Raw genomic sequence first — 26,129 nt, 5'->3', positions numbered from 1 at the left:
TAACTACTTAAGAGGAATCATGCAATGTTTCATGCAGACATCCGAGTTACAGCAATCTCCAGGCAAATAATCTACCTAACGGATTGTTGCTTCAGCCTGGTATGGGGCGGTCAGCTCCTGGCTGATAATGTTCATATTTAGGAGGAAGAAGAAAAACGAAAACATAAATCTACTGTATAATCTACTGGAGGGGGTCATCACATTTTCAGTTTGATGGGAATAAACAAAAGTCAGACTGAGGCTTTCTGAGTGAGTGAGTTTTCCTTGTGGGGTTAACAAAATAACACTTTGCTAGCAGGGGTTTGCCGTCAGTATGAGAGGCTGTAGGGAGACACGAGCAAGGTGTCTGCCCTCTGAGTAGATCTGAGTAACTTCAGAGTTCAGTAGGTCAAATAGCTGTGATTTCCCACACAAATACACACACACACACACACACACACTCCCTCACTCACACACACAGAGGAACACTAGAGTACATTCTGTGCCCTGTCCCTATTGCTCTTTCTCTCTCTTTTCCTTCTGCCTGGCATATATGCACACTTAAACCGTGCTCACACATCAATCATCAGTCACAGTGCGAATAGTTGCTGCTGTGGGAGATTAGCACGGCTGTCTCTGGATGGCCCTGAGGGGTCATCACCAGGGTGACGGATGGCCCTAGTGACAAGACCTTGTTAAGGAACAGTTTTTGAGAGCAGATGCGTTTCCTGTCTCTTGTGTGACCGTAAGCGGCCGACCCCTCACTGTGTACATATTTCCTTCAACTCGACTGTAATCACTGGCCAAATATGGACGGGACGTGACCGCATTTTTGTGACCCATAAAGAAAGTTGTTTTAGCGGTAGTCCAAGTGGCGTTTGTTGACAGATATATACAAAGATGATCTTTGTGCATAAACTCACCTTTAGGAATGCAAACGTTCCTATGAACATTATGCCAATATTTATTGAGGGACATCACTTGTTACCTAATACCCTGAAAAAACAGATGAAAAATGTCATGACCTCACTCTGACCTAATTAATTTAACCCCATTTCCTCCTGCTCCTCCTCTCTTGCCCTGCTCTTCCAGCACGGCCAAGTTTTGTGATCCAGCCCCAGAACACCGAGGTGCTGGTGGGAGAGAGCGTCACCCTGGAGTGCAGTGCCACCGGTCAGCCCCAGCCCCGGGTCTCCTGGACAAAGGGCGACCGGACGCCCCTACCCAATGACGCTCGCATCAACATCACCCCCTCTGGAGGGCTGTATATCCAGAATGTGGATCAGGCCGATGGGGGACAATACACCTGTTTTGCCTCCAATAACGTCGATACCATACATGCGACAGCTTTTATCATTGTACAAGGTAGGAGTTTAATTCATGTGTGTATTCAATGAATGTATTTTCCCATTTGTATTTATTAATAAATAGTGCTCTCTTATAGCATGATAAAAAAGGTTTTGACATTGCTTGATTGCATTTTCCTTTAGCTTCTGTAAACTGTGACAGGGATCTCCATTTAATTTTTTTTTAGGAATTTTAACAAAGTTACTCACACTTGATGATAAGACAACAAATGTAGATAATTTTTTTTATTGCCACTTTTGTGATTGTCCTCATATCACAGAATTTCAAGCAATACATTTGATTTTTAAATCCAAACTAAATGACTACCCATAAGGACAGCATTCAATCACCTTAAGCCAAACCACTCTACAAAATGTAATTATATTCTACTTACCAACTCATAAGGGTGCTTATAGATGTCAGCTCTCGATGTTCGAATCTGTTAGCGTGTCACTTGATTAGTGATTTTGTTAACTGACATTAATAAACATATTCATTTTGCTCACAATATCAGCTAAGCTTAGTCTGACCAATGTATCCACAGCTTGCTGCCATTTTTAATTAAAATAAACTGTTTCCCTTTACTTCTATCTGCAGCAATCCCCCAGTTCACAGTCACACCGCAGGACCAGTCGGCCCTGGACGGTCACACGGTGGACTTTCCTTGCGAGGCAAGTGGTTACCCACAACCGGTGATTGCCTGGACAAGGGGGGGCAGTCCCTTACCCCTGGACCGTCGCCACGTGGTCCTGTCGTCCGGTACTCTCCGCATCACTCGGGTTGCAGCCCACGACGAGGGCCAGTATGAGTGCCAGGCAGTCAGCCCTGTGGGGACTGTGCGCACCGCTGTTCAGCTCAGCATCCAGCAGAGAGGTGAGGGTGTAGCTGATTGGTCATGATGATAATGTTCAGTGTAAACTGACTCCATTGATAGTTTGCTAGATTCATTAAAGGTTAGATTCATCTATACAACCTCACCCTGACCTAATCTATCTAATTGCTAATAAAGATCTGCATGATAGGCAGTTATGGTGAACATGAAAAACAGATTCTATAGGGCAGACGACTTCAAAGTACTGCTGGAACTTGCACAGGCTGTTTGTGTGGCTACTCTTCAAACACTTAAGCCGTTAAGAGGAGGGGAGTGGTGCAGTACCATTCTTTCACAGCTTATTTGTCTTTACATGTGGAAGTCACCTATTAATTGTTACAATCCATGTATACATTGGAAGACATTATAACTGTGTGTATGTGTGGGTGTGTGTGTGTTAATTTGCATGGGCAAGTTCTGCCTGTGTTTGTGCGATGTAAATGTATTACACTATTACTGTGTAATTCATTTTTTGTGTGCATATGTGTTTGCATGTGCTTTGATCAGAAGATGTAAGAAGTCTGCTTGTCACTGTGTGTGTGTGTGTGTGTGTGTGTGTGTGTGTGTGTGTGTGTGTGTGTGTGAGAGAGACTAAAATTACAGGCTTGGCACAGGAAAGCATGGCAGTCTGTAATCCTGAGATGACACCATGTTTTTCCATGTAGTAATGGTTGTTAACATGACTCAAAGTACATGTTGCATAATGGCCCTTTGCTGTTTAAGTCCTGTACAAGCCTACAACCAGGCTGGCTGCCTTGTGCTAAGAGCACTGTGCTGAGTAACAGACGAACCATAAGAAGAAAGTGACATTTTTAATTGTTTGTATGTTAAGCATGTCACCATACACATACATTTCTGGTGGACTTTAACAATATTAACTGTTTTATGATATTGTGTTGACATTCCTGTGTGACACAGTGGTACTGGCAATACATTGTGGCGGATTTGACGCCGCTCTTCTGCGCACAGCAGTGAACCCTGTGCTTTAGAAAGTTCAACTTTGATTTAAAGGCAGTTAGTGTGAGACGACAACGAAACTGCCTCCCACTGCACTTTGTGTTCTTAAACGAGTGGGATTTTCCCATGGCCAGGTGGCTCACTGCTGGCTGCTGTATGGGAACCATGTAGGAATTTGAGCACGGTGTGTGAGGGCCAAACATCCAGCCTCTCCCACCAAACACCTCAGCCACAGACTGTGTCTATCAATAAGCCTAGACAGTACAGTATAACACAGGTAGTTCCGTGTGTGTGTGCGAGCGCGTGCATGCATGCGTGTGATTGATTTTATACCCGATGGAGACTTATGCTGCGTTCCATCATACCTCGGAGCTTTGAGCTCGGAAGTTGGGGTGGTTATCTTTTACCGACGAGGGGCGTTCTAGTTGTAATTTCTGACTCAGAGGTTGAGGTATTCCGATTTCCAAGATTATATAATGGATCGATAATCCTGAGTTCCTAGGTATAATGTAACTCAGCATAAAAGGGGCAGTAAGCAATTCTAAAGCAATACACGTTTTGTAAAAATCCTCACTGTCAGCAAGCTGTTGGTTCTGTGTGTACGCAGAAAAAAAACAGGTTTTTTTGGCTCAGCCCTGGCTCTGTTCATCTAAAAAACTAGACAAAAATTTCGGACCGCACCACACAACAATGCGAATGCAGTTTGTACACATTACCTGTCGACACCTTTATGGACGTGCTAGCGGGTGGTGCTGCAACTTCTCGGTTTTGGCCTATTGGTTAGTGCGTTGTTCTCCCATACCCGTGGGTTGCGGGTTTGCGGCCAGGCCAGAGGAGAAAATCAAACCAAAAAACAAAGAGAGAAACAAGTTGGATTTTGAGTCGATTTGGGGTCAGGCATTTAGTTTGGATGGTTAAGGTTAGGATAAGGGGCTGGGCAATTTTTTATGTTAATGGGTGTCCCTCACGTGGGAGGGGAACAAGAACGTGTGTGTGTGCGCATGCGTGTACTTATGATGCAGTCAATGTAAATTATGGCAGACTTACTCAATCTCTGTACACAAATGGAAAACAGCTGTTTTCACAATGTATAACATCTGTGTGGATGAGACTCTGCTTGCACAATGTATTGAAAGGGTGGGGGGGGGGGGGGGTTTGGAGCAACAGAAACGCTCACTGCAATTACTTTATGCCAAACGAAACACTGCATTATTTCCTTTTGAAATACAGTTTGCCTTCCTCATCCTCTTAGCTCCACACTGGCTTTAACATGTTTAATGTTGTGCAGCCCTGTAATAGAGAAAAGAAAAATAGGCTCTGCAGCGTAACACAAACGCTGTAAGTGTGTATATACTTCGAGTATTTGAAGGAAAGTAAAACACTAAGATGAGTCCTAGAATTTTGTGTCTGCTATGATTAATTGCAAATTCAATTTTTACGTGTATACTACGTTGCGCACTGGTGCATAATCATTAACACATGCGCATGTGTGTGTGTGTATGTTTTAACTCATTCAGTAACGCCTGTTTTCACAAATGCTCCAAGGGACCTGACAGTTGAGTCTGGCCAGGATGTCCAGATTCCCTGCAGCGCTCAGGGCCAGCCGCAACCCGTCCTCACCTGGAACAAGGTTAGATGCTCACGCTCCTGTTGGCTGAGTAAAGGTTGCCCCTCTCCTCATCACCACAGAGGTCACAGGGTTAGACAAGTGCTGAAGGGGCTGAAAGAGAACAGAGGGGAAGAGAGGGACTGGGGGCCAGGAAATGTGTGTCGTTACTCGATTTGTCATTTTTATAAGTGAAAGCAATCAATGAGAACGAAGTAACTAAGTGATGAATAGTTTAAAGCTTATGCCAGTTGGTCGGAAATAAAACTTAATTACTGTCTCGTAATTTGATCCCCACATTTGTTCTCTGGGCCATGACCTTTACCCTTTGTCTCTCCCCCAACCCTCTCTCTCCCAGGATGGCGTACAGGTGACAGAAAGTGGAAAGTTTCACATCAGCCCTGAGGGTTACCTGGAGGTGAAGGACGTGGGCACTGCTGACGCTGGACGCTACGAGTGTGTCGCTCGCAATCCCATTGGCTACCAGGTTGCTAGCATGGTGCTAACTGTCACGGGTAAGAAACAACAGAGGTCAGCAACTCTTTTTCTGTTCTGGCTGAGGGGCAGCGTGAGTTAGTGCACCATGGTAGTCATTTACAAAGAAGAGAAAGTGAAAATGAAGCAGGAGAGTTGGACGCCAGTTTGCAAAAAGAGTTTAACCTCAATATCAGGAAAGAAATGCTTCATTTTTGTATGTTCAGTATAAATTGTTCTCACATGAGTGCACAGTGCGCAGAGTGAGAAGCCCTGTGTTGATCCTCTTTGTCCAAGTCAATGAGTAGTTAAGTCACACTCTGCTGCAATGCTATCAGATTCCTATCAGCTCTTCCCTGTGTGTTGGTGCTTCCTGCTGAGATTTCTAAGGTCAGACCACAGCACTCAGCTGGCGAATCAAAAACCGTAAAGTGTGCTCAGTGGTTCTTGGACTCTCTCAGTCCTCACGTCACAACTTCACTGTTTTCAGTGGCACACTGTAGTGGAGGAGTGTGCCAGAAATGTGTTCGCTCCAGCTGCAGCAGGGAAGCTGAGGTGCCAAAGTCTCTCACAGCATTCAGAGGAAATGAGAAACATTAGCTCTATATACCAACTCTGTATACTAACGGTTGTTTTTACCCCTTTGAGCTTTACTAACCTCATGTAAGTAAATTCATAGAATATACTGTAGATGCTGTGGGTAGTGTAAATAACGTAAATTATTTTTTGTAACATTTGAATGCTTAAGAAAAATAAATAAACCACAACTGGAGAAAGTGGGTGGGGGGATCTATGTTTGTTATGGCTTTGAGCAACCTTTGACTGATGTTTTGTGCTGTTAATTTTATATGACCTAATAAAACTGCAGTTTAACTTGGCTCAACTCTCAGGTCTGGCTCTCTGTCTGTCTGTCTGACAACAGTTCCTGCAGTCAGCAGAGAGGGGGACACCTTCGTGAGCACGTCCATAGAGCAGGCCATCCGTAACGTGGACAGTGCTATTGAGTCCACAAGGAGACGTCTATTTGATGGGTGAGATATGATAAGGTCACACAACGAAGACACACACACACTTGTTTGTACTTCTGTCTATTTGAGGACACAAATTGACTTCCCCTGACCTTAACCATTGGAGCTAAACACCCAGATCGCTCACCCTATCCCTAACCTAATCATCAATCTAAGGTTAACTTTAAAACCAAGTCCTAACTTTCATTCAGCCCTTTGAAGGTGAGTCAGAAAGTGAGGACCGGCCAAAATGTACGCACTTTCCAAAAAACGTCCTCAAATCCAAGGTATGAAAAATCTAATTGGTCCTCAGAAAGATAACCATACACACTTACTGTACACACACGATACATCAACAAGCGCACAAAAAATGAGCAGTGTGACATCCAACAAGACACCACACAGTTCAGTACTAAAATTACCACATCACCGTTGTACACCTCTGCCAACCAGTCACAGGAAATATGTTAAAAATCTCCCCTTCTGTTCCTGAGTTATGGTGTGAAGTACTGGCTGGAAAAGTGTTTTTGCAGAACATAATTACTTCACAGTGAAGTTTACCTTTGACATTCTGTATATAAAATGTCATCACTTCATCATTTTATCCAATTAGACAAAAAATTCATGACGGAAAAACCCTCAAACATAATGTATATGCTGACATGGACACATTAATAGGTTTACATTGCACATACATGCACATAAAGATACATGTAAATGATTGAGGCGTAACAATTTTATGCCCGACATATGGAATTTTTTTGATAAATCTTATATGAAATTATTGTGCAGTTTGATTCGATTGAGTTTGATACTTATATTATATGTGTGAGTGTGTGCGTGCGTGCTTGCGTATTGGGATATGAGGGGCCGTTAGGGAAATAATCCAGAATTACCTCACACACAACTGAAATCCTCTCTCACACACAACTGAAACCCTCTCACACACAACTGAAACGCCTTCCTGTTCAACTGAAATGCCTTCCTGTTCAACTGAAATGCCTTCCTGTTCAACTGAAACGCCTTCCTGTTCAACTGAAATGCCTTCCTGTTCAACTGAAACGCCTTCCTGTTCAACTGAAATGCCTTCCTGTTTAACTGAAACACTCTCACACATAAAACTGAAATCCTCTCACACACACAACTTAAATTACCTCTCACACACACACAACTGAAATCCTCTCACACACACAACTGAAACTACTGAATTTAGCTAGAAGTTTCTAGCACACATGCCAGACTTTTATTTTTGGATTTAAAAATGTATTTAACACTATCCAGCCACATGTTTTAGCGATGAAATTGCTTGTTGATTTTAATCTTGACATAAGCCTTGCAGTGCTCCAGGCACAAGAAAAATCTAGGAGCCAAATGAAATTTTCAGGAGCCAAATTATATTGATATCAGAGTACAATGTCTAATGTCTCCCTTACCTTTTCTTCCCCCTCTGTACTGTCGGCCTTTATCTGCCCTGGATCCTAAATGTCAAAAAGAAAAAGCTGTTTTTGCCTATTTGATAAATGTATATGTACTCCATTGATTCTTGCACTTTTGGGTATCTTCATGGTTGACTTATAGTAAGTCGCTTTGGACAAAAGCGTCTGCTAACTTAATGTAATCTAATAATTTTTGTTTACAGATTTTCTTTTTATGGCCAGCATGTGGTTTGCTACATTTAACTTATTAAAATTTTTTACAAATTAAAACTCAGTCGAACAAAATGACATCGAAATAGCCTAAATAAAACACATGATAACACTTCAAAGTTGTACAATGAAACAGGATTTTAAACCGTCCTTGCGGTGTTGCGCAATAGCGTCGGGAGACAAACACGGCGGAGGAGAAGCCAACATAAGAGCGTCTGCTGTCTGTTCTGATCTGGAGTTTTTCCGGGGGAAGTTTAACTTCATGTGGCGGTCTTTCCCCCTTTTTTAAAAAAATGTTTTCTGCTTCCTTCTCCTCCTCCTGACACCAGCACTCCTGCTGTCTTCCTGATTTCATGCTGGTAACGTTACAGACCGACCTTAATGTATGTGAAACCGAAACCAAACCCGTTCACGCAGGGCAGGTAGATGCAGGTGTAGGGAGATGAGAGTTTAGCGGGTAACACAAATGAAAGTAATAGCCATTCCAATTCAATTATTTATTTTTATGTATTGTATATTTGCGTCTGGATGGTCGCCACTGGCGAGTGGCAGAAAAAACAGGTGGAGAAATCAAAAAGTTAGTCGCATTGGCGACCGTTTTATTTACCATCTGGAGCCCTGCCTTGTGGGCTGGATTTCAGATTTTTTAACAGATAGAATGGCCTTCTGTCAGAGCAACGCTCCTCTTCCACTGGCTTTCCTCAACATTTTGGTCCTGTCCCAAATTGCTGATGATACAGTTATGGTCAGCCTGCTCCATGAAGATGAACCTGAACTATGCGCCACAAGGACCGGGACGCTGGAAGTCGGTCAGAGTTTGGGGTGCTGAGAGAAAGTGTATGACGTCATAGTGTGGCGTCCTGAGGGGCCTGGCTTATAGAACCTGGACTCAAGTTCAGTCATTGCCTTTGTATGTTCTAATTTTTGTTCTGTTATGTTATTAATGAATAATGAGACCATGGCCGGTGAGGAAATAATAACAGAAACCAGGAGGGACTGAATGAAGCTCGTGGTCGGGGGCAGAAGGCTGAGGTGATATCCGCAGGAGCGACGAGACGGGGTAGTCAGAGGCAAGCAGGGTCGATACCAGGAAAGCAGTCGCTGGCTATAACGCTAATATAAGTATAATAACGCTGGAGAGTCTTGCATGAGTACAAAGAACAATCTGGCAGTGAGTGCATGGTGAAGAGCCGTATATGTAGTGGGTTGATTGCTGATCAGAGGCAGTTGCGGCAACAGGTGAGTGGAGTTGGCCTGATGAGGAGGGCGTGGCTAGCAGACAGGTGAGGAGGAGGAGGGGCCGCTGGAAAAGTACTGGGAGCATGAGAGGACTGGGGTGAGGAGAATGAAGACTGACAATAACTCTCAATTGTTTCCTTTCTGTCGAATGATGTGGTTAGCAGTGGGGATTTTCTTGGCACGCATGCACATGTAGTCCGTTCACAAACACATATACACAAGACATTGTAGTAATAAAGTGCGCATGTTCCAATAGCAACTCTGCTTATATGTTATGACATCATCTAAATGTGCTTCTTTTTTTTTTCGGCGTGGGCTGGGTAGAACACCTGTGCAAGTGGCTTGTGGCGTTGGTGGCATGGTCTGCCATATATACCCTAAAGCAGTTCAATGGTCTTAAAGTGGGAGTGAAAGCAGGAACAACACAGAGTCCTGCCCACAAACTCAGCTGCAGGCTTGTGATGAAGGAGTGAAATGACTATTGTGCATGTTTTGGGCTTCTCCTTGTTTGAACTCTCTGACCTGCTGTAGCTGCGATGAAGACATGTTCTTTGGAAGGTTGAGAAACCTCTGCCTGCTTTTCCTCCCCTCAAGGAAAGCAGAAACAAACAAAAATCTGCCTAGCAGAATGTGGTTTGAACAGGCAATTATTTTCTTATTATTTGTCTTCTTTTCATCCCTTCTTTACTCCTACACAATTCTATTGTTTCACACGGCCCTTTTTCCTCCTTACATAACTCAATATTCACTGTCCCTTATCCATCATCACTCTTTTGTTCTCTCCCACCTCCCTAACACCCCATTTCCTTATCCCTCATCCCTCCAGTCAGCCTCGTACCCCAGGAGAGTTGCTAGCTCTTTTCCGGTATCCTCGTGACCCCTACACAGTGGAGCAGGCGCGTGCGGGGGAGATCTTCGAGCAAACCCTTCTGCTCATCCAGAACCACGTCAACCAGGGTCTCATGGTTGATACCAACGGCACCGGTGAGGCTGTTTAACCTACTGTGCTACTTCTGAAAGTGTCCCACCAGGCCATCTTTCTTACTTTGTCCCCAATTTGCATGTGGCTGCAAAGCCTTTGAAAAAATGCTGTAACTTGCTCACACTGTAGCTTTACAGAGCACAGGGGGAAAACAGTTACGGTGCATCTTGGCTTTTGGCATTTTGCCTTTATTTGAGAGACCACATTGTAGAAAAACAGGAAGCATGGAGAAAGAGATGCAACAAATGTTCCCAGCAGGAATCCAATGTGAAAGTTTTGGTTGTGTGTAGGGGTGGGCGATCTGGCCAAAAGATCATATCACCATCTTTTGGGATAGTATCACAATCTACGAACTGAATCACGATTTTTCTCAAATTATGATCGTCAACGGTATAAAATCGTCATATTGCACACCCCTAGTTGTGCGTTCTAATTATTAGGCTATCATGGCACATAAATTGGCATTACATGTCATTTTTTTACATGAATTACTGAGAGAAACCCCACACTCTGATGGAGACATTGTAGATCAACCCCTCTTTGCTTGAATGAACTTTTCACATTTGGTATTAACACTGGCAGTGAACGTGACAAGCTGTAAAGTGTAGATTCAACAAAAAGTATTGTTGTTCATTTTACGGGAAAACCCAGCTCCATCATTGTGTGCTTAATTTATCTGAAATATTGTCGAGCAACTTGACGGGTCAGCAAAGAAGCAAAGAGTGAGAAATCTATTCACGTGGGGGGTTTTTTCATATCCATCGCTCGTGATAATTAAAATATGTGACATGCTAGCAATTAGTAAGCAACAAACCAGAAATTGCAGACCTAAGACAATTAGCTGTTAGCAATGACCTATAAAATTTTAAGGAACAGTTCGTTTTGGCTTCTTCCTGTATTGCGTCACGTACCATATAGTAATATTGATAAAGCATCACCTCTTAAGTAGTAGGGTGTCATATCACAGGCATCTGGTATCTGAAGGCTCCGTAGCTGAGTACTGCTGCTCTGTCAGGGCGTGAACGACCTCACTGGGCCCATGGGAGTCTGCTCATTAGTTTACTGGTGTCCCAGGGTGGAGCCTTTGGCACATTGTTACTGTTGATTATTCTGTATTCATAGCAATGGGAATAACCACTGGAACAACTTATTGCTCGCAGGAAATGACTGGAAGGTTCTCATACATTTGAGTATTGACGCCATTAACATGACAAAATGGCTTAAACTTGTTTTCTGTGGACTCAAATTGCTCCAGATAATCATGTCCACAGTTGACATGCATGAAGTGATCATTACACAGGAGGCTGTGCTTTCACCCACATACTGTAAATGAAAAATCCAAAGATGTTTCCTGGCATGGGGTTATGATTGAGATTGATAAAGAGATAAGCTTTATATATACAAAGGTGTTAAAAAAATTAGAATGTAAAGAAGCTTGATCGATTTTAAAATAAAAATGCAATTTACTTTTTTCTGGCCAGTGTTTACTATAGCTGGGACAAAAAAAAATCAACTGACTAAAACATTATGATTTGTTTTTAGGATTTTTTTAAAATTCTAGATTCCTGAATCAATATTTCATTTGCACTGAGCTACTAGTGCAATAACAGCTAGCCCGGGGGGTAAGTCTGTTAGCATCAGTAAGTGAAATAGAGAGTAAGTTTGTCACAGACATAGTGAATAAATCCTCACGTTTAACAGTGGTGCTGACTGCAAACGGTTCAACTACCTGCTAACTGTCAACAGCTAATTGCTAACTGTTGTTGTCCAACCTTCATTTGAGCAACAGCTTCTAGTTCACAGCAACAACATGAACATTTCAAACCCAAGCTACCAATATAAGCACCAGTGGCTCGTCTTTGATTCAGTACTTTATTATAACACTTTATCTACAGAAACTAAAAGGTATAAGATGTCTATATTGGTCAACTGACTGACTGGAGTGGTAATCCTTATGAAAGATTTTCATTAGCATTGCTTTAACACTGAGCCAGTAATGGCTAAAATTTAAGAAATCGAGACAAACGCCCCAGATTAGGGACAAATCAGCGATCGATCAGTGAGCTACTCGATTAGCTCAACAACACGTCGGCTCCTTCGACTACATTTCTAGCTGGCTAAATCTCTAGTCTAGATGACTCAGCGACCGCCAATCAGAGCGCAGGACTACGGCCTAGTTTCTCCTGGTGAAATATTGCAAGACTCCTGATCACAAGGACTTTAAAAAAGGCGTCTAGTCTGAACTCGGCATTAGTAATATTGGTTTTGCCAAAAAAAAAAATTCTTGCAGAATTCAGTAAGAAGCTCCCATCCAGTTTCCTGAGCAAAGTCTCATGCAGCCAGTAATTCAGTTACCCACCACTCTATGAATTACCATGTTATTGTGAGCAACTTTTGGCTGCGTCTAAGCCCTCCATCTGTGTGCCATTTTCTCTTAAGCAGGACCTGAGGCGTAGAGACGTAATCATAGCGCGGTTGAAGAAGAGGACATAAACAGTTTTATTAGCCCTATGTAGCACCACACAACACTAACCTACAATCATGACCCGAGCACGGGACAAATTTTAAGGTGGTTTGAGTCGTGTACAGATATTCTCAATTAGCCATGAATGAGATTGAGAGAGTATGGGTTAATTTGGATGTTTATATGCACAAGTATCTGCCTTTGTTTGCAGGCACATAATCACGGAAAAATGTCAAGTGGTCCAAGAAAGAAAACTGGAGAACCATATATTTCCACACACTATGGTGCATGAACACACTCATTGTAATGGAGGGTTTGATTTTAACAGCGCAGAGGTCATAGGGGCTAAATGTGTCCAGAGTCTGTAATTGTGCTGCTTTGGAAAATTTTGCCTGAATCAAAGAATTTAATATAAAGGGAAAAAATAATGGTGATAATTTGTAGGCTGTCCAGAGGGAGAAATTAAAGTAAGAAATAGTGTTGGAAGAAGAAAGAGGTCTGTGAAATAGGAACAAAGAGAGACAGTGTTTTCACTACTTGTGTCAACAACCAAATGTTGGTTGCTGCACTGGCCCCAAACCAAGTGAACAAAGAGATTTCTGCCCATCAGCAGAAACAAATGTGCTGTTTTTATTGTGTATCCACTTCATGTGGGAAGGCAACGACACACTCTCCCCATTGTCCTCTGAACACACACACACAGGCACACTAAACCAGAAAAAAGACAATAATGCAAGCAGACTTATCACATGTTCTCACACACACACACTGACATGCTGCACATTGGTGCCTTCACATGTCAAAGCAAGTTAGAGCAGGTTAGTGAAATACTGCCACCTGCACCCTCAGGACAGGACATTCTTTCCAGTCTGCTACACAAAATATTTTAATGTAACTGTATAGTCTAACTGATTATTGTTAGCTTATTTGCAGCTTCATGAATATTCTTTACTTCAAATATTGTGTATGTATGTAATTTTCATTTATTTTCACAAAACTATTGCTTTTAAACATGTATCCTCTTAATGAGTGTGGATTTATGTCGCCCCTCCACAGCATTTCGTTACAATGACCTGGTGTCCCCCCACTTTCTGGATGTGATTGCCAATCTTTCTGGCTGTACAGCCCATCGCCGCTTCAACAACTGCTCTGACATTTGTTTCCACCAGAAGTACCGCAGCCACGACGGTACCTGCAACAACCTGCAGCACCCTATGTGGGGCGCCTCACTCACTGCCTTCGAACGACTCCTGAAGTCGGTCTACGATAACGGCTTTAACCTGCCGAGGGGTGCCACTGAGCAGCCGCATAATGGATACAGGCTGCCGCTGCCGAGGCTAGTGTCCACTGCCATGATTGGAACAGAGACCATCACTCCTGATGACCGCTACACTCACATGCTGATGCAATGGGGTCAGTTCCTAGACCACGACCTGGACTCAACAGTGGCTGCCCTCAGTCAGTCGCGGTTCTCCGATGGCCAGCTCTGTGCTCAGGTTTGCACCAACGACCCACCGTGCTTCCCAATCCAGTTCCCTCCCAATGACCAACGACAGCTGCGAAGTGGCGCCCGCTGCATGTTCTTTGTGCGATCCAGCCCTGTGTGCGGCAGCGGGATGACGTCTCTGCTCATGAACAGCGTTTATCCAAGAGAGCAAATCAACCAGCTAACCTCTTACATCGATGCTTCGAATGTCTACGGCAGCTCACGGCACGAATCGGAGGAAGTCCGAGACTTGGCCAGCCAAAGGGGTTTGCTCCGGCAAGGCATCATACAGCGAACAGGGAAACCACTTCTGCCTTTTGCCACTGGACCACCAACTGAGTGTATGAGGGATGAAAATGAGAGCCCGATTCCATGTTTCTTAGCGGGAGACCACCGTGCAAATGAGCAGCTTGGTTTGACTGCCATGCACACAGTGTGGTTCAGGGAACACAACCGCATAGCCACAGAGCTACTTAGACTGAATCCCCACTGGGACGGGGACACCATCTACCATGAGGCAAGGAAGATAGTGGGGGCCCAGATGCAGCACATCACCTACAGTCACTGGTTGCCGAAGGTAACGGCGAACAGCAGCAGTCTAACGTTATGCTTTCATGCTGCTCTTTCTCATTCTGACCTCTGTTCCTCTGATTATTTCTTAAGATGATAATAAGAATTTCACATTCCTTTTCCCATCTCCTAGATCCTGGGTGAGGTAGGCATGAAGATGATGGGGCCATACGCCGGTTATAACCCCAATATTAACGCAGGCATCCTCAGCGCTTTCGCCACTGCTGCTTTCCGCTTTGGGCACACCCTCATCAACCCAATACTGTACAGGTTAGATGAGGACTTCCAGCCCATTCCCCAGGGACACATCTCTCTACACCGCGCCTTCTTCTCCCCGTTCCGCATCGTGAACGAGGGTGGCATTGACCCGCTGCTTCGTGGGCTCTTTGGCGTCGCCGGGAAAATGCGTGTTTCCACTCAGCTGCTAAATACGGAGCTGACAGAGAGGTTGTTCTCAATGGCCCACGCTGTGGCCCTGGACCTGGCTGCCATGAATATTCAGAGAGGAAGGGATCATGGCATACCCCCATACAATGATTACAGGACCTTCTGTAACCTGACCTCAGCTCAGACGTTTGATGAGTTGAGGAACGAGATCAAGAATCCGAGTGTCAGAGAGAAACTACAGCGGTAATAACACCCTCACGATTATAATTAATACTTTGAGAATCTTACACAACTTGGCTTGAGACCACAACTGAGGGCTACAGTCATACCTAAGAACAGTTTAAAGAAAGAAAGTCTTCACAAGGTTTTTGTTAGCATTTTCATTTAACTGCAACATAGTGTATTGACTTAGTTTAGTGTCCCTGACTATTTTTCCTGTATGGCAGGTTGTACGGCACTCCTCTGAATGTTGACCTGTTCCCGGCCCTAATGGCTGAAGACCTGGTCCCTGGCAGTAGACTGGGGCCCACCCTCATGTGCCTGCTGGCAGCTCAGTTTAAACGCCTGAGGGATGGTGACAGGTACAGTAAGATCACACTCATCGCAATGATCGCACACATTTCCTGATGACGTGAAAGAATTCTTTCACTTCACACACCAGCCAGTCTTTCACACACTAGCCAGTCACTTTCAAGGACCTTTTGGTCACTCTTTTTGTTTCTTTGTTCCCCGGCAGGCTAAGCAGCCTGTGATAATGATTAAAGCTTCTTGTTTGTTTTGAGATCATTCAAGAGCCTAGATGAATATGTCTACATTTTAGTGAACACATTCAGCTCATCCAATAGAATACCCCGGGGGTACCAAAGCTACACAATACCCTCACAAAATTTTTCTCCATTACGTCAAAGTGAGAGAGGGAAAAGGAATTTTATCTCATCAGTCACCGCCCCCCCCCGTCTTGCTCAGATTCTGGTACGAGAACCCAGGCGTGTTCACTCCCGCCCAGTTGACCCAGTTGAAGCAGGCGTCCCTGACACGGGTGCTGTGTGACAACGGGGACAACATCACACGCGTCCAGCGGGATGTCTTCAGTGTGGCAGAGCTTCCTCATGGCTACGGCAGCTGTGACGACATTCCTCAGATCGACCTGCGCATGTGGCAGGATTGCTGCGAAGGTGAGAAGAGTTTTAGTTAACATGTGCTTCTCCGTTTGCTTCTTATGGTTCTGTAAAAAGGATTCAGACCCCTTCACATCTTGCACACTTTATTGTTTCAGGGATTTTAAATCTATAAAACAAGGAAAACGTGAAAACATGCAAATTGCAAATTGATAAAAAATCTGTCATTTTGTTTCAACCCCTTAACACACAAACGGTCAGATTTTCGGTAACTGACATATCATCACTCACTAAAACGTCATAAATAAACATTACCAGATTGACGAAGATCAGATTTGATGCAGAACATAATACAGCCAGTTAAAAAATATTATTTTAGATAGGCTTTGTTTTTTTTTTTTAAATACTTCCCTGGTATCAGCAAAAGTTCCCACAAATGAGCTCCAAATGTCAATCACGACTGCTTTAAAAAAGATCTGCAGGCTATACCTCTTCCACATCCAGTTTTGGTGTGATGTATTCTGAAAACGATCGCCTGCGGAACCACCACCTCTTGCCGTCGCATCTTTCATCATCTTGGCTGATCTTGTTGAGCATATGCCTTTTCTTCGCGGTGAAAGAACGCGTAGTTCCTGGCAGCCCAGGAAGTCGCCCAGACGTCTCAGTCAGTGCCTAACACCGGTCCAGTATCTGGGCTGTGTTGTGAAATTAAACCCATACAATATCCTTTGCCTTTTGTTTCCCTCTGATAACATCTTCCTCAAGGCAGCTTGGTTTCGCAATAATCATGGGTTATATGCTGCAATTTAGAGCAGGCTCTTTGACCTCAGTTTACTTGACAGTACTCATGTCAAATGGATTTCACTCATTTGCTTGACTGTGTGTGAAACCTGGAAGATGTAATATATATACATATATATATATATATATATATATATTAATCATACTGTGGAGAAACAGCGCCTGGGATCCCTTCTCTGGCTTCAACAAAGGCGAAATGTCTGTCAGATGTTGATTTTAATAAATAAAGCTTGAAGTCAAAATCCATGTAATGTCATGCCATCGCTACTCTGCTGGATCCCCTAGGCAGACCACCTATTCCTGAATATCATGATATAACCAACATTGTGCTTTTCACACACTGCTCCCACTAATTGCAAGGATAAGACCTGGTATTTGGATGTTTAAACATTCCAACCATGGGAGCAGCTGACAAAGCAAAAAAGGAGATGAATGAAGAGGAACCTCTGTTGTTATGATAAACCAGCATGAGGGTTTACAGTGATTGTTTGCCTTGTATCATTTACTTGGAGATATGATCAGCTGTGAAATGAGCAAATGGCTTAAATTACATGGGATAATCTGAGGCATTAGAGTTAGCCTTTGGAACTGTGAGCCGTGCGGTGATTGTTTAAATTGGAACGTTGAGTAGTCATAATGGTGAACATTGTCGAACGACTGTGAGGAAAAACTTAATTTTTGCTCCACTGTCTTGGTTTTTCAGTGACACAATATGGCCATTTACTACTGTTCACTGTGAAACATGCAGGGACCGCTTCCCTACCTGTTTCCATGAAAATTAAACAAATGATAAATGAAGTCATGCAATAGTGCCGAGTAAAAGAGAACACACACATGGCTATGTGTGTGTGTTCAAGATCCTACCCACAAACGTCTGTGATTTCTCCATTAATCTGGATTTTGTCCTCGTACAACTTTTCTGTCGTTCGCCAGTGTCTCCTTCAGTTTCCTGAAGCTGGTTTCTGCTGCTCTGCATCCCATGGTGTAGTACGATGCTGCTGCACTGTTGAATGAGATCGTAAGAGCACTTTGAAGCAGCTGATGTCGCTAATGTGGGTGCGTGCATCCGCCCATGCGTATCTGCCAGCACGAGGCAGAAGGTCTTGTTGTTTTTAGATAGTCTTTGTCTTTTAACGACTGTTGTCTGGTAAATCAAAGGTGTTCTGAGGCTGAGCAGCTTGATTGACAGCCGCCCGACAGCTTTACCGGGATAAAAGGTCAAAAGGCAAAGTGGTTGGTGAGAGGACAGAAATCCAGAATAACAAAGTGTTGAAAGCAGCAGAATTCGTTTAATTAAATCAGTAGAATTGCACCTTATTTTTAACTGGTATGTACATTACAGGACCGAAAGGTTGTTGTTTTGACATTATCGGCAACCTGATTTTTAATCCACTACAGAGGAAATATTGTATTCATGTGCATGTGAATGTGGCTAGCTATATTCATGTATGTGCAAAAGATACAAACTTATTTTCCTTACACAGGTCATTCCCTCTATTCTTTGTGCTCATCAATCTCTGAATTGGGAAAAAAATGAATTGGTTGTGAGTACCAATGTGGTCAAAGACTCCTTTTGTGATTTGTGTTTTGTTTTTCTTCTGTTAGTGAACTGCAGTTGTGTTGTGTTGTGTTTGACCCACCAGACTGCAGAACCAAGGGTCAGTTCAACGCCCTGTCGTACCACTTCAGGGGACGCAGGTCAGCTGAGCACAGCTACACAGAGGAGAAACCTGCCAACAGCATCCAGGAGAACAGGTAATGCAGCGTGTTTAAAAAAAATTCATCAAAAGTTTGATGACTTTTACCACTGCATTTTGCTTGTAATTTACCATGAAGGAACATTTATATATACATATACTGCTCACGTGTGCTGTATGTGAAATGACGCCACATCACTTCAAAAGGTTTAAATGCTCTAATGTTCAGAAAAGGCATCAGTATTCTCATACTGCCCATTCCTGCAGCTCATCTTTTCACCCTCTGTCTAAAACGCCTGGATTTCTGTTGGCTCCCCCTCCCGATAAACCACAGTCTGCTCTGATTGGCCAGCTGGCCCAGTCTGCTGTGATTGGTAGACTGATTTCAAAACTGTGTAGGAAATGTCACGCCCCTTCAGCAGAAAAAGGGTTGATTCTCAAATTGCAGCAGGGTTACCCTAAAAGAGTCCAACTGCTACATCACAGTGGGAGAGAAATCTGAACCAGTTGTTCAGAGCCAGGCTGTAGGGTTTAGCCAGCTCAAAAGAACAACAGGGTGATCTTTTCTCAAACTTTGTGGGCTGGTAGGCTCCACAGATACACACATTTATGTGCACAAACATTGAAAAAGGGATTTTTGCATAATATGTCACCTTTAACAGTAAAATAACTGCTGCTGCTCTTTACATGATGTTAATTCAACTGTTTATTAATCTTCATGCAAAAAAACTCTGTGTTTTGTATTGTATATGGTATCAAAAAGACTCAGCCCAGCGGAGGAAACCATCGAAAGTCAAGTAAATGTCACTCTCACTTCCAAGAAAAGCACTGAACCCTCGGTCATCGACTTCCAGGATTTTGTCTCTGACATGCAGAAGACGATCACAAGTTTACGAAAGCAGGTGTGTGTCGTATGCCTCCACACACACACATACACACACACACACACACACACACAGGCAAAGATTCACCTCTGTAGCCCTTGTGTTTGCATTTAACTGCCAGTGGTGAGCTGGTGATCGAACGGACGGGACAAACTGTCGACTAAATCTCTAACGTTTAAGACATTTACAGCTGAGCATCGCACAGCCCTTCCCAGTAAACCTAAAAGTGCCATGAGTCTAAACATGTCTCGCTCCCCCAGGTTGCCCTCTCGCTCATGCTGTATGCATGCCTGCGATGTCTTTGCTGTAGGCTAACATATAGACAGAGTCAAAACCCCATACATACGGACATGTTTTCCATTAACTTGTCAGCAGTACAGTTAATTCCTCAGGGTGGGGCCCAGAAATATGACCTTGTCCTCTGGTCAACTGCAGCCCTTGTATATGAACAGTCCAGTACTGTCTACTTACGTATCATATATGTGACCAATGATTTCCAGTGTTTGTTGGAAGAAAAGGAATAAAAAACTTCTACACAGCTTGTTCAAGGTGGAATAACGAGGATATTTCTTAAAGGCAACACAGTGGTATCTCTGTATGAAAGCAGCTGGAGACTTGTGGCGGTGGTGCAGAAACAAGCGCGCCCCTGAGTAAATGTGCTGTGTCCCTTGTATCTTTGCAGATTAGAAGACTTGAAGCCCGTCTGAGCAAGACTGACTGCACTGATATTGAGGGACGCGAGCGAACAGATGGGGATCGGTGGAAAAAGGACTCCTGCACCATATGTGAATGCAGAGTACGTTCAACGTGTAAATCAATATGCAGTGCAAATAGTTTACACACGCACGCACACACACGCACAAACTCACACATGCTCGATAACTTCATCCTTTCATTTTTCACATGAAAAAGCTCATTCCGTTTGAGTATTTCCATGTTTCTCATCGTCTCTCTGTTCCATGTCTGCGTGAGCAGTCTGCCCAGTTTAATGCCCAAGTCTCTCTCTCTCTGTCTGGCACTTTTGGAAGTGTTTCACCTCTTCCAGCGGCTCTTGGCAGAAGCCTCCTCCTGGCACCAGTGTCTCCCCTCACTGTGTTTGTGCATCGGCCACTTTTCTGCCTTTCATTCTTTATCTCCAACACTTTTTCACTGCCAACTGCTGGCACAGCCCCATGCCAAACCTGGCCTCCTCATATCTTCCTCAGCCTCCTTTGTTTCCATCCCACTTCGCCTCTGTTGCCATCTTTCCTACTCCTACTTTTACTTCGCTCACCACATCTGATAACACACCTGTCAGTTTCTGTTTTGTTTGCCCCCCCACAAAAAAAGAAAATCCACGCCTTCCACGCCTCGCTGTAATTGGAAGATTTTTGTAAATATTGAATTTTACAGGCAGAAGCACAATCAGGCTTGTATAGGAAAGAACGGTTTGATTCAACACGTCATGTTACGGCTCTAAAACAAAGCCCTTCATTGTTCTGTTCAGTCTTGTCGTCAAGCTCCTCAGCAAAGACTTGTGCAGTAACTGCTACGTTTCAAACAAAAGCATGAGACATGGCAAACAAAATAACTCATAACACACACAAAATCATTCATTAAACTTTTTTTTTTTAATCTGTGAAGTTCTTATAGGAAATAATAGATCCCGATGATATATCAGTTGACCAATCAGCTGTTATCAGAATTGCCGTAAATGTAGTCCCATATGTGCTGATATGAAAAATTACCTATATCAGCCGATATATCGTTATCGGAATTTTTGTTTCTCCCTAAAATCTGTGTCCGCATCGCACCAAAAATCCAGTATCAGTGGGGCTTTAAAAATATTGTTGTACTCTTGTTATTTGTGGTATAATGTGCTATACATGATACTTTCAGTTGCTTTAGTTTTTTGTTTTGTTGGCCTTCTTTTCTTGGCTGTATCTCGATTGCATTGGCTACAGCTGTTCAGTTTCCCTGCAGTGATCACTTTTGATCCAGTTTAATCTAATGTGGTCACTGACCTGTTACCCCTTCTTTGACCCCCCGCACAGGAAGCCCAGGTGACCTGCTTTGTGGAGTCTTGTCCACCAGCCGAGTGCAAACGGCCCGTCAAGTTAAAAGGTGCCTGCTGCCCGGTTTGCCTTGACAAGCGACAAAAAACGGACACCCACCAAAACTAACCCTCAGGACCCCCGCCGCCCGCCCCAACAAAACACTCCAGTGTCTGAAAGTCACACACAGACATCCAGAGAGAGGAAGAGACTCTTGAAGGTGTGCTAATCCACAGCCACTAAAAGCCTCGATAGACCCAATAGCCTCAGTTTTTATTTTTGTTTCATTTTATATCCTTTTTCTTTGATCAGTAGAGGGGTTGAATTTTGTTTTGCCCCCTGCAGGACCAGCAGACTGAGGCTCTGTTTGAAATCTTCTGGCAACAAGCCAGCGATCACTAAATGGATTTAATTCTGAACCGATGGATGGATTGTAAACAAGACGGACAAATCTCTCCTGCCTGCCCGGAGTCCACTGAGGCTTCTGAAGTGTAACAAACAGCCGCTGTGTTTGCTCTCCTGCGACTAACACTTGGTGACAAAACACAGGGCCAGTTGCCGTCAACAAGCAGGAAAGGGAAGTAGATTGGAAGGTGGCAGCCATTATGTTGTATCACAAAAAAAAAATTCTCAGGTTAGAGATGCCGAAAACTGGTGCTATATCCCCCCTCCTTTTTTTTATTAATGATTTAATCACTAAATACAAACCTTCAAAGTATTGTCTTTTGTATGCAACGCAACCTATATATACTCAGTATATGCCTTTTTAATGAAAATCACAATTGAGAGGATTGTTTTATTCAAACTAAAAGCCTTTTTTATGAATAGAGTTACTTCATCTTTTAATCCACGGTGCTTTATTCCATGTTTTGAATATGTTTTTCTTATTCTTCCCTTTTTGTATAAAACATGAAGATAATGTGAAGCCCTACAAAAATGTTTGTAATGCAAAAAAAAAAAAAAAAAAAAGTCTACTGATTACTGCTCCTCTCTCCATGGACACCTTGTTGGTTAGGTATTGTCTCTGCCGGCCTGTCCTGAACTTGAGTGAGGAGGGGGCCGCGCTGCGCTCCCCGTTGCAGGACACTCGATCCAGCTTTTGCAGTGCTGTGCTCCTTTCCAAGATTAATTTTGCTTTCAGAAAGCAGTGAAAGAACATCAACTCTTTTTACCACTGTAATGTTGAAACCTTTGTCCCAGTATTTTGCTCCTCAGTCTTTCGAAAGCCAAATGTATGACTTATTAACTTCTCACTTAGTAACTTCTGATATAAATAACACTCGTCTATCTATAAAACTATGTCTGAATGTTGTCATGAGGACAGGATTTAGCCTTTGGTACTGCAAACTCTACCACAGCAGTATTCTCCTTTGGACCTGCTCACAGTTGTTGTTTTACTTCTGTTTATCCATCGCAAGTCCACAGACCACACACATTTGAAGGACTGTTACCATGACTGTTGACCGTTCTCTAGATTTGTGGACCTGCAGCTTTCCAGCCCCAGTTTACACAAGGACACGCCTGCATGCATTCCTCTGTCAAGCGTCCACTCTCTTCACCTTTTCTCTCATGAGATTGTACTCATGTGTTCCGTGTTTTCGTTGACGTTTCCACCTGTGAGGACCCGTTGTCAGTGTTGATATAGGTTAAGAATTCTTCGCTCTCCTCGTGTTTCATTTCCATGTTGAAGATTTCGAGACCAGGGAGACGTCATCCAGCAGAGCATTAAGCGGTGCGCAGGCTTCTCTTGCTCTCTGACCCTCATTCCGCTGTAATGGAAGCCATATGAGAGGGGAAGCGAGGGTAATGTTGGGGGATGGGTGCTGATGATCAGGATATGGTATCAATCGAAACCATTTTTTCGTCACGTTGCTATTGGGAGACAAATTTATTCCACTGCCTCCTGTCAGCTGGTTGTCCACAAGTACTGTACATAGACTGTACCCCATGCACTGGCTCACTTAGTGTAACACTTCACGTTTTTGTTGTTTTCCTGTTTTGCTCTGCTCCTGATTGTGTGGAAGTGGCTGCAGCTGCACTGTTCCTTTCCATTGTTTTCTTTATGTGGTAACGTCCTGAGCAAGTATCTGTCACTAAACACAAATAATACTCTCTGGAATGTTCCGTTCAGGATTCCAGATGGATTGTGGGGCTGGCAGTACCACTGGTATATTGGTATCATATCACATGTTTGAATATATTGGAAAGGTTTGTACATCAAACTGTGTCTATGGTTGTGTACAGTATGTTGCTCTCCTTCATTGCATTCTGACAGTGGCTTCTACAACATAACCGTTAACATCCCATTCCCTGTTTTACTGAATTTAGTATTTTAATAATTGTAATTTGATCAACTATGTGAATGAATGAGTCTGTGTCTGTCTCTGTAACATGCTTAATGCATTTATGGCCCAAGCTTTGGCTGCCAACGCACTGTGAGCTCTCTTCGTTGCCAGTCGTCAGTGACATCCATATATCTGTTGCATTAGTTCATTTGTGTTTTCTGTTTTCATCATGGTTCATGATCATGGTTTTTTCATTCCCCCTACCAACTCTCAACTGTCAATGGAATGCACTGCTCTGCAAGACTGAACACGCTTCACCCACACTGTCTCTGAACCAGTGGTCAATGTGGATATAGTAGTACATGTCATGACATTTGTATTGTATTGTAAGTTTGCCAAAGAATGGTTTGCACTGTAATGTATGCCTCTCAATAGTAATAATAAATAAATACGCCACATTTGAAATACAGTCAGACATGTTTGTGCTTGTTAATTTTCAGCTTCCATGCACAAAGTGACCTGTCATCAGCTCCTTAATGGTCTCTCAAAGCTCAAACATTCTGGGATTTTGGTTTTGCCTATTGTGAAACAAGTTTTTGTACTAATCACATCTATCGACTGTACAATCAGTGCAGTCTTTTTCGTAAGTTGGCTGTCCCTGACCCTAGGGTTAAGGTTAGAATGTCCCTCTGATTTACACTCTAGCACTGCGTGTCTCAACTATTGGGTGAAATATGTTAGAAACATTCATTGTCCTTTTAAACCAGGAGTAACCGTTTTCTGAGGAGCACGTGTCGGGGCCTGACTGAGAGCTGGTCCAGCTGCCACCTGCTCCCATTGGAAGGTAATAGCTGTCAATCACACGGTATCCACTCCACAATACACACTGTGCTTTATCGTCTATTTTACTCTATGAGACCATCATTTACTAAATGAAATGAATGATCATGCTGTATTGAAGAAGTATTCAAGAAACTAAAGCTTGAACCCATAGCGGACTTCTTTTTGCAACCAGTGAGTCGCTCTCTGCTGGTGATTTGAGAGAATACAGGTTTTAGGTACTTCCGCATTGGCTTCACTTTCCAGACCCTGAGACTATACGTCCATTTTTTTTATATACAGTGCCAATGCTATGGCCTCCCATACATATGTTCTAGCATGTAGCGTCTTATGGCCCAGCCTTACACCCGGCGTAAAGAAGCACCAAGCATGATGCAAGTGTCTTTGTGTGACACATTTGTCATTTTTCTGTCCAGCGTTCACATTGCTCAAATAGTAAATACACTTGCACACAATGTGAGTGCCCATGGGTGTGTTGGTGTTGAAATGAGGTGTAGGTGCCAGGTACATTTTTGGCTACTGGTGCCGTGACCTTATTTTGCCATTAAACTAGCAAAAATAGATGGACATGCCTCAAATGTCATGTCCATGTGCTTGAGTCCGTGTGCTCAGATCATTTAACTGGAGCCTTTGGTCTTGTTAGGCTTTGTTTGATTTTCTGCAAGGTTTGACATGAGAGACAACAGTCTCTACAGCAACTGTAGACAAACAAAAGGCAGCTGTGAAATGTGTGGGAAGTGATGTTTGAAATGTGAGTAATATAAGCCACAGGAGAAGCTTACCTCAGTCTGTTATTCACGTGTGCTGTCTGGTGCACATTTGTATTGTTCAGATCAATACTTGCGTATCAATATTGATCAGACCTTATTCTACAAAACTTGACAAAAGTGTTTTTTCCTGTTTATCTCTGCTTCCACCATCATCGCCATCAATCATATCCTCCTTTCTTTGCTCCATCCTCGTCCCTCCCTCTGTCGTCCTTGCCTCTCCCTGTAGAGTTTGCGCTGGCAGCCGGGGCTGTGAGTGGATTGAGGCTCTGGAAACAAAACTGGACCAGGAAATGAGGTTTCCAGTTGCTGCATAGATAAAAGAGCCTTCATCTTCTAGCCAGCCAGGAAAAGACATTATCACCCTGACAACAAGAGACCTACCTTACTCAGGGTAAGAGGTCTATTCCTGGGAGATCCAGACATGAATACACATGCACAAACACACACATGCATTTCCTCTGGGTTGTTTCCATATCTGCTGCAGTATTTCCCTTCCCTTTGCCGACAGCCAAAGGTCCGAGTTGTTGTTTTGAATGAAATCTCCCTTGACTTTGGAGAGATCTGACTATGTAAGTGAGAGAGTGCTGCAGATGTCTGAAGCTAGATGCAGGCAGACAAAACGAGTCACCATCTATCAGCCCACAAACTCTGGTATTCAACTGAGACTAAATCATCTATCTTATATA

At 43.4% G+C, this 26,129-nt stretch overlaps 1 protein-coding gene across 2 annotated transcripts in view; it reads left to right on the top strand.

Moving 5' to 3' along the window:
- Positions 1-24,302, top strand: part of LOC118286131 (peroxidasin) — a 51,497-nt gene extending 27,195 nt beyond the window's left edge. For both annotated transcript variants that reach the window (XM_035610295.2, XM_035610294.2), the window contains 14 exons: positions 1,072-1,344; positions 1,924-2,199; positions 4,672-4,784; positions 5,119-5,275; positions 6,157-6,265; positions 9,953-10,110; positions 13,629-14,635; positions 14,762-15,258; positions 15,462-15,596; positions 15,982-16,190; positions 18,578-18,689; positions 19,395-19,533; positions 20,198-20,311; positions 21,549-24,302. In XM_035610295.2, coding sequence (XP_035466188.1) covers positions 1,072-1,344; positions 1,924-2,199; positions 4,672-4,784; positions 5,119-5,275; positions 6,157-6,265; positions 9,953-10,110; positions 13,629-14,635; positions 14,762-15,258; positions 15,462-15,596; positions 15,982-16,190; positions 18,578-18,689; positions 19,395-19,533; positions 20,198-20,311; positions 21,549-21,677 — 3,428 coding nt within the window. In that variant the 3' untranslated portion in view covers positions 21,678-24,302. The remainder of the gene's footprint in view (positions 1-1,071; positions 1,345-1,923; positions 2,200-4,671; positions 4,785-5,118; positions 5,276-6,156; positions 6,266-9,952; positions 10,111-13,628; positions 14,636-14,761; positions 15,259-15,461; positions 15,597-15,981; positions 16,191-18,577; positions 18,690-19,394; positions 19,534-20,197; positions 20,312-21,548) is intronic.
- Positions 24,303-26,129: the final 1,827 nt, after the last annotated feature.

The sequence above is a fragment of the Scophthalmus maximus genome, chromosome 15, assembly GCF_022379125.1.
Source record: "Scophthalmus maximus strain ysfricsl-2021 chromosome 15, ASM2237912v1, whole genome shotgun sequence".
In the NCBI taxonomy this organism is placed as follows: Eukaryota; Metazoa; Chordata; class Actinopteri; order Pleuronectiformes; family Scophthalmidae; genus Scophthalmus; species Scophthalmus maximus.
This window is presented reverse-complemented; position numbering and strand designations above follow the sequence as displayed.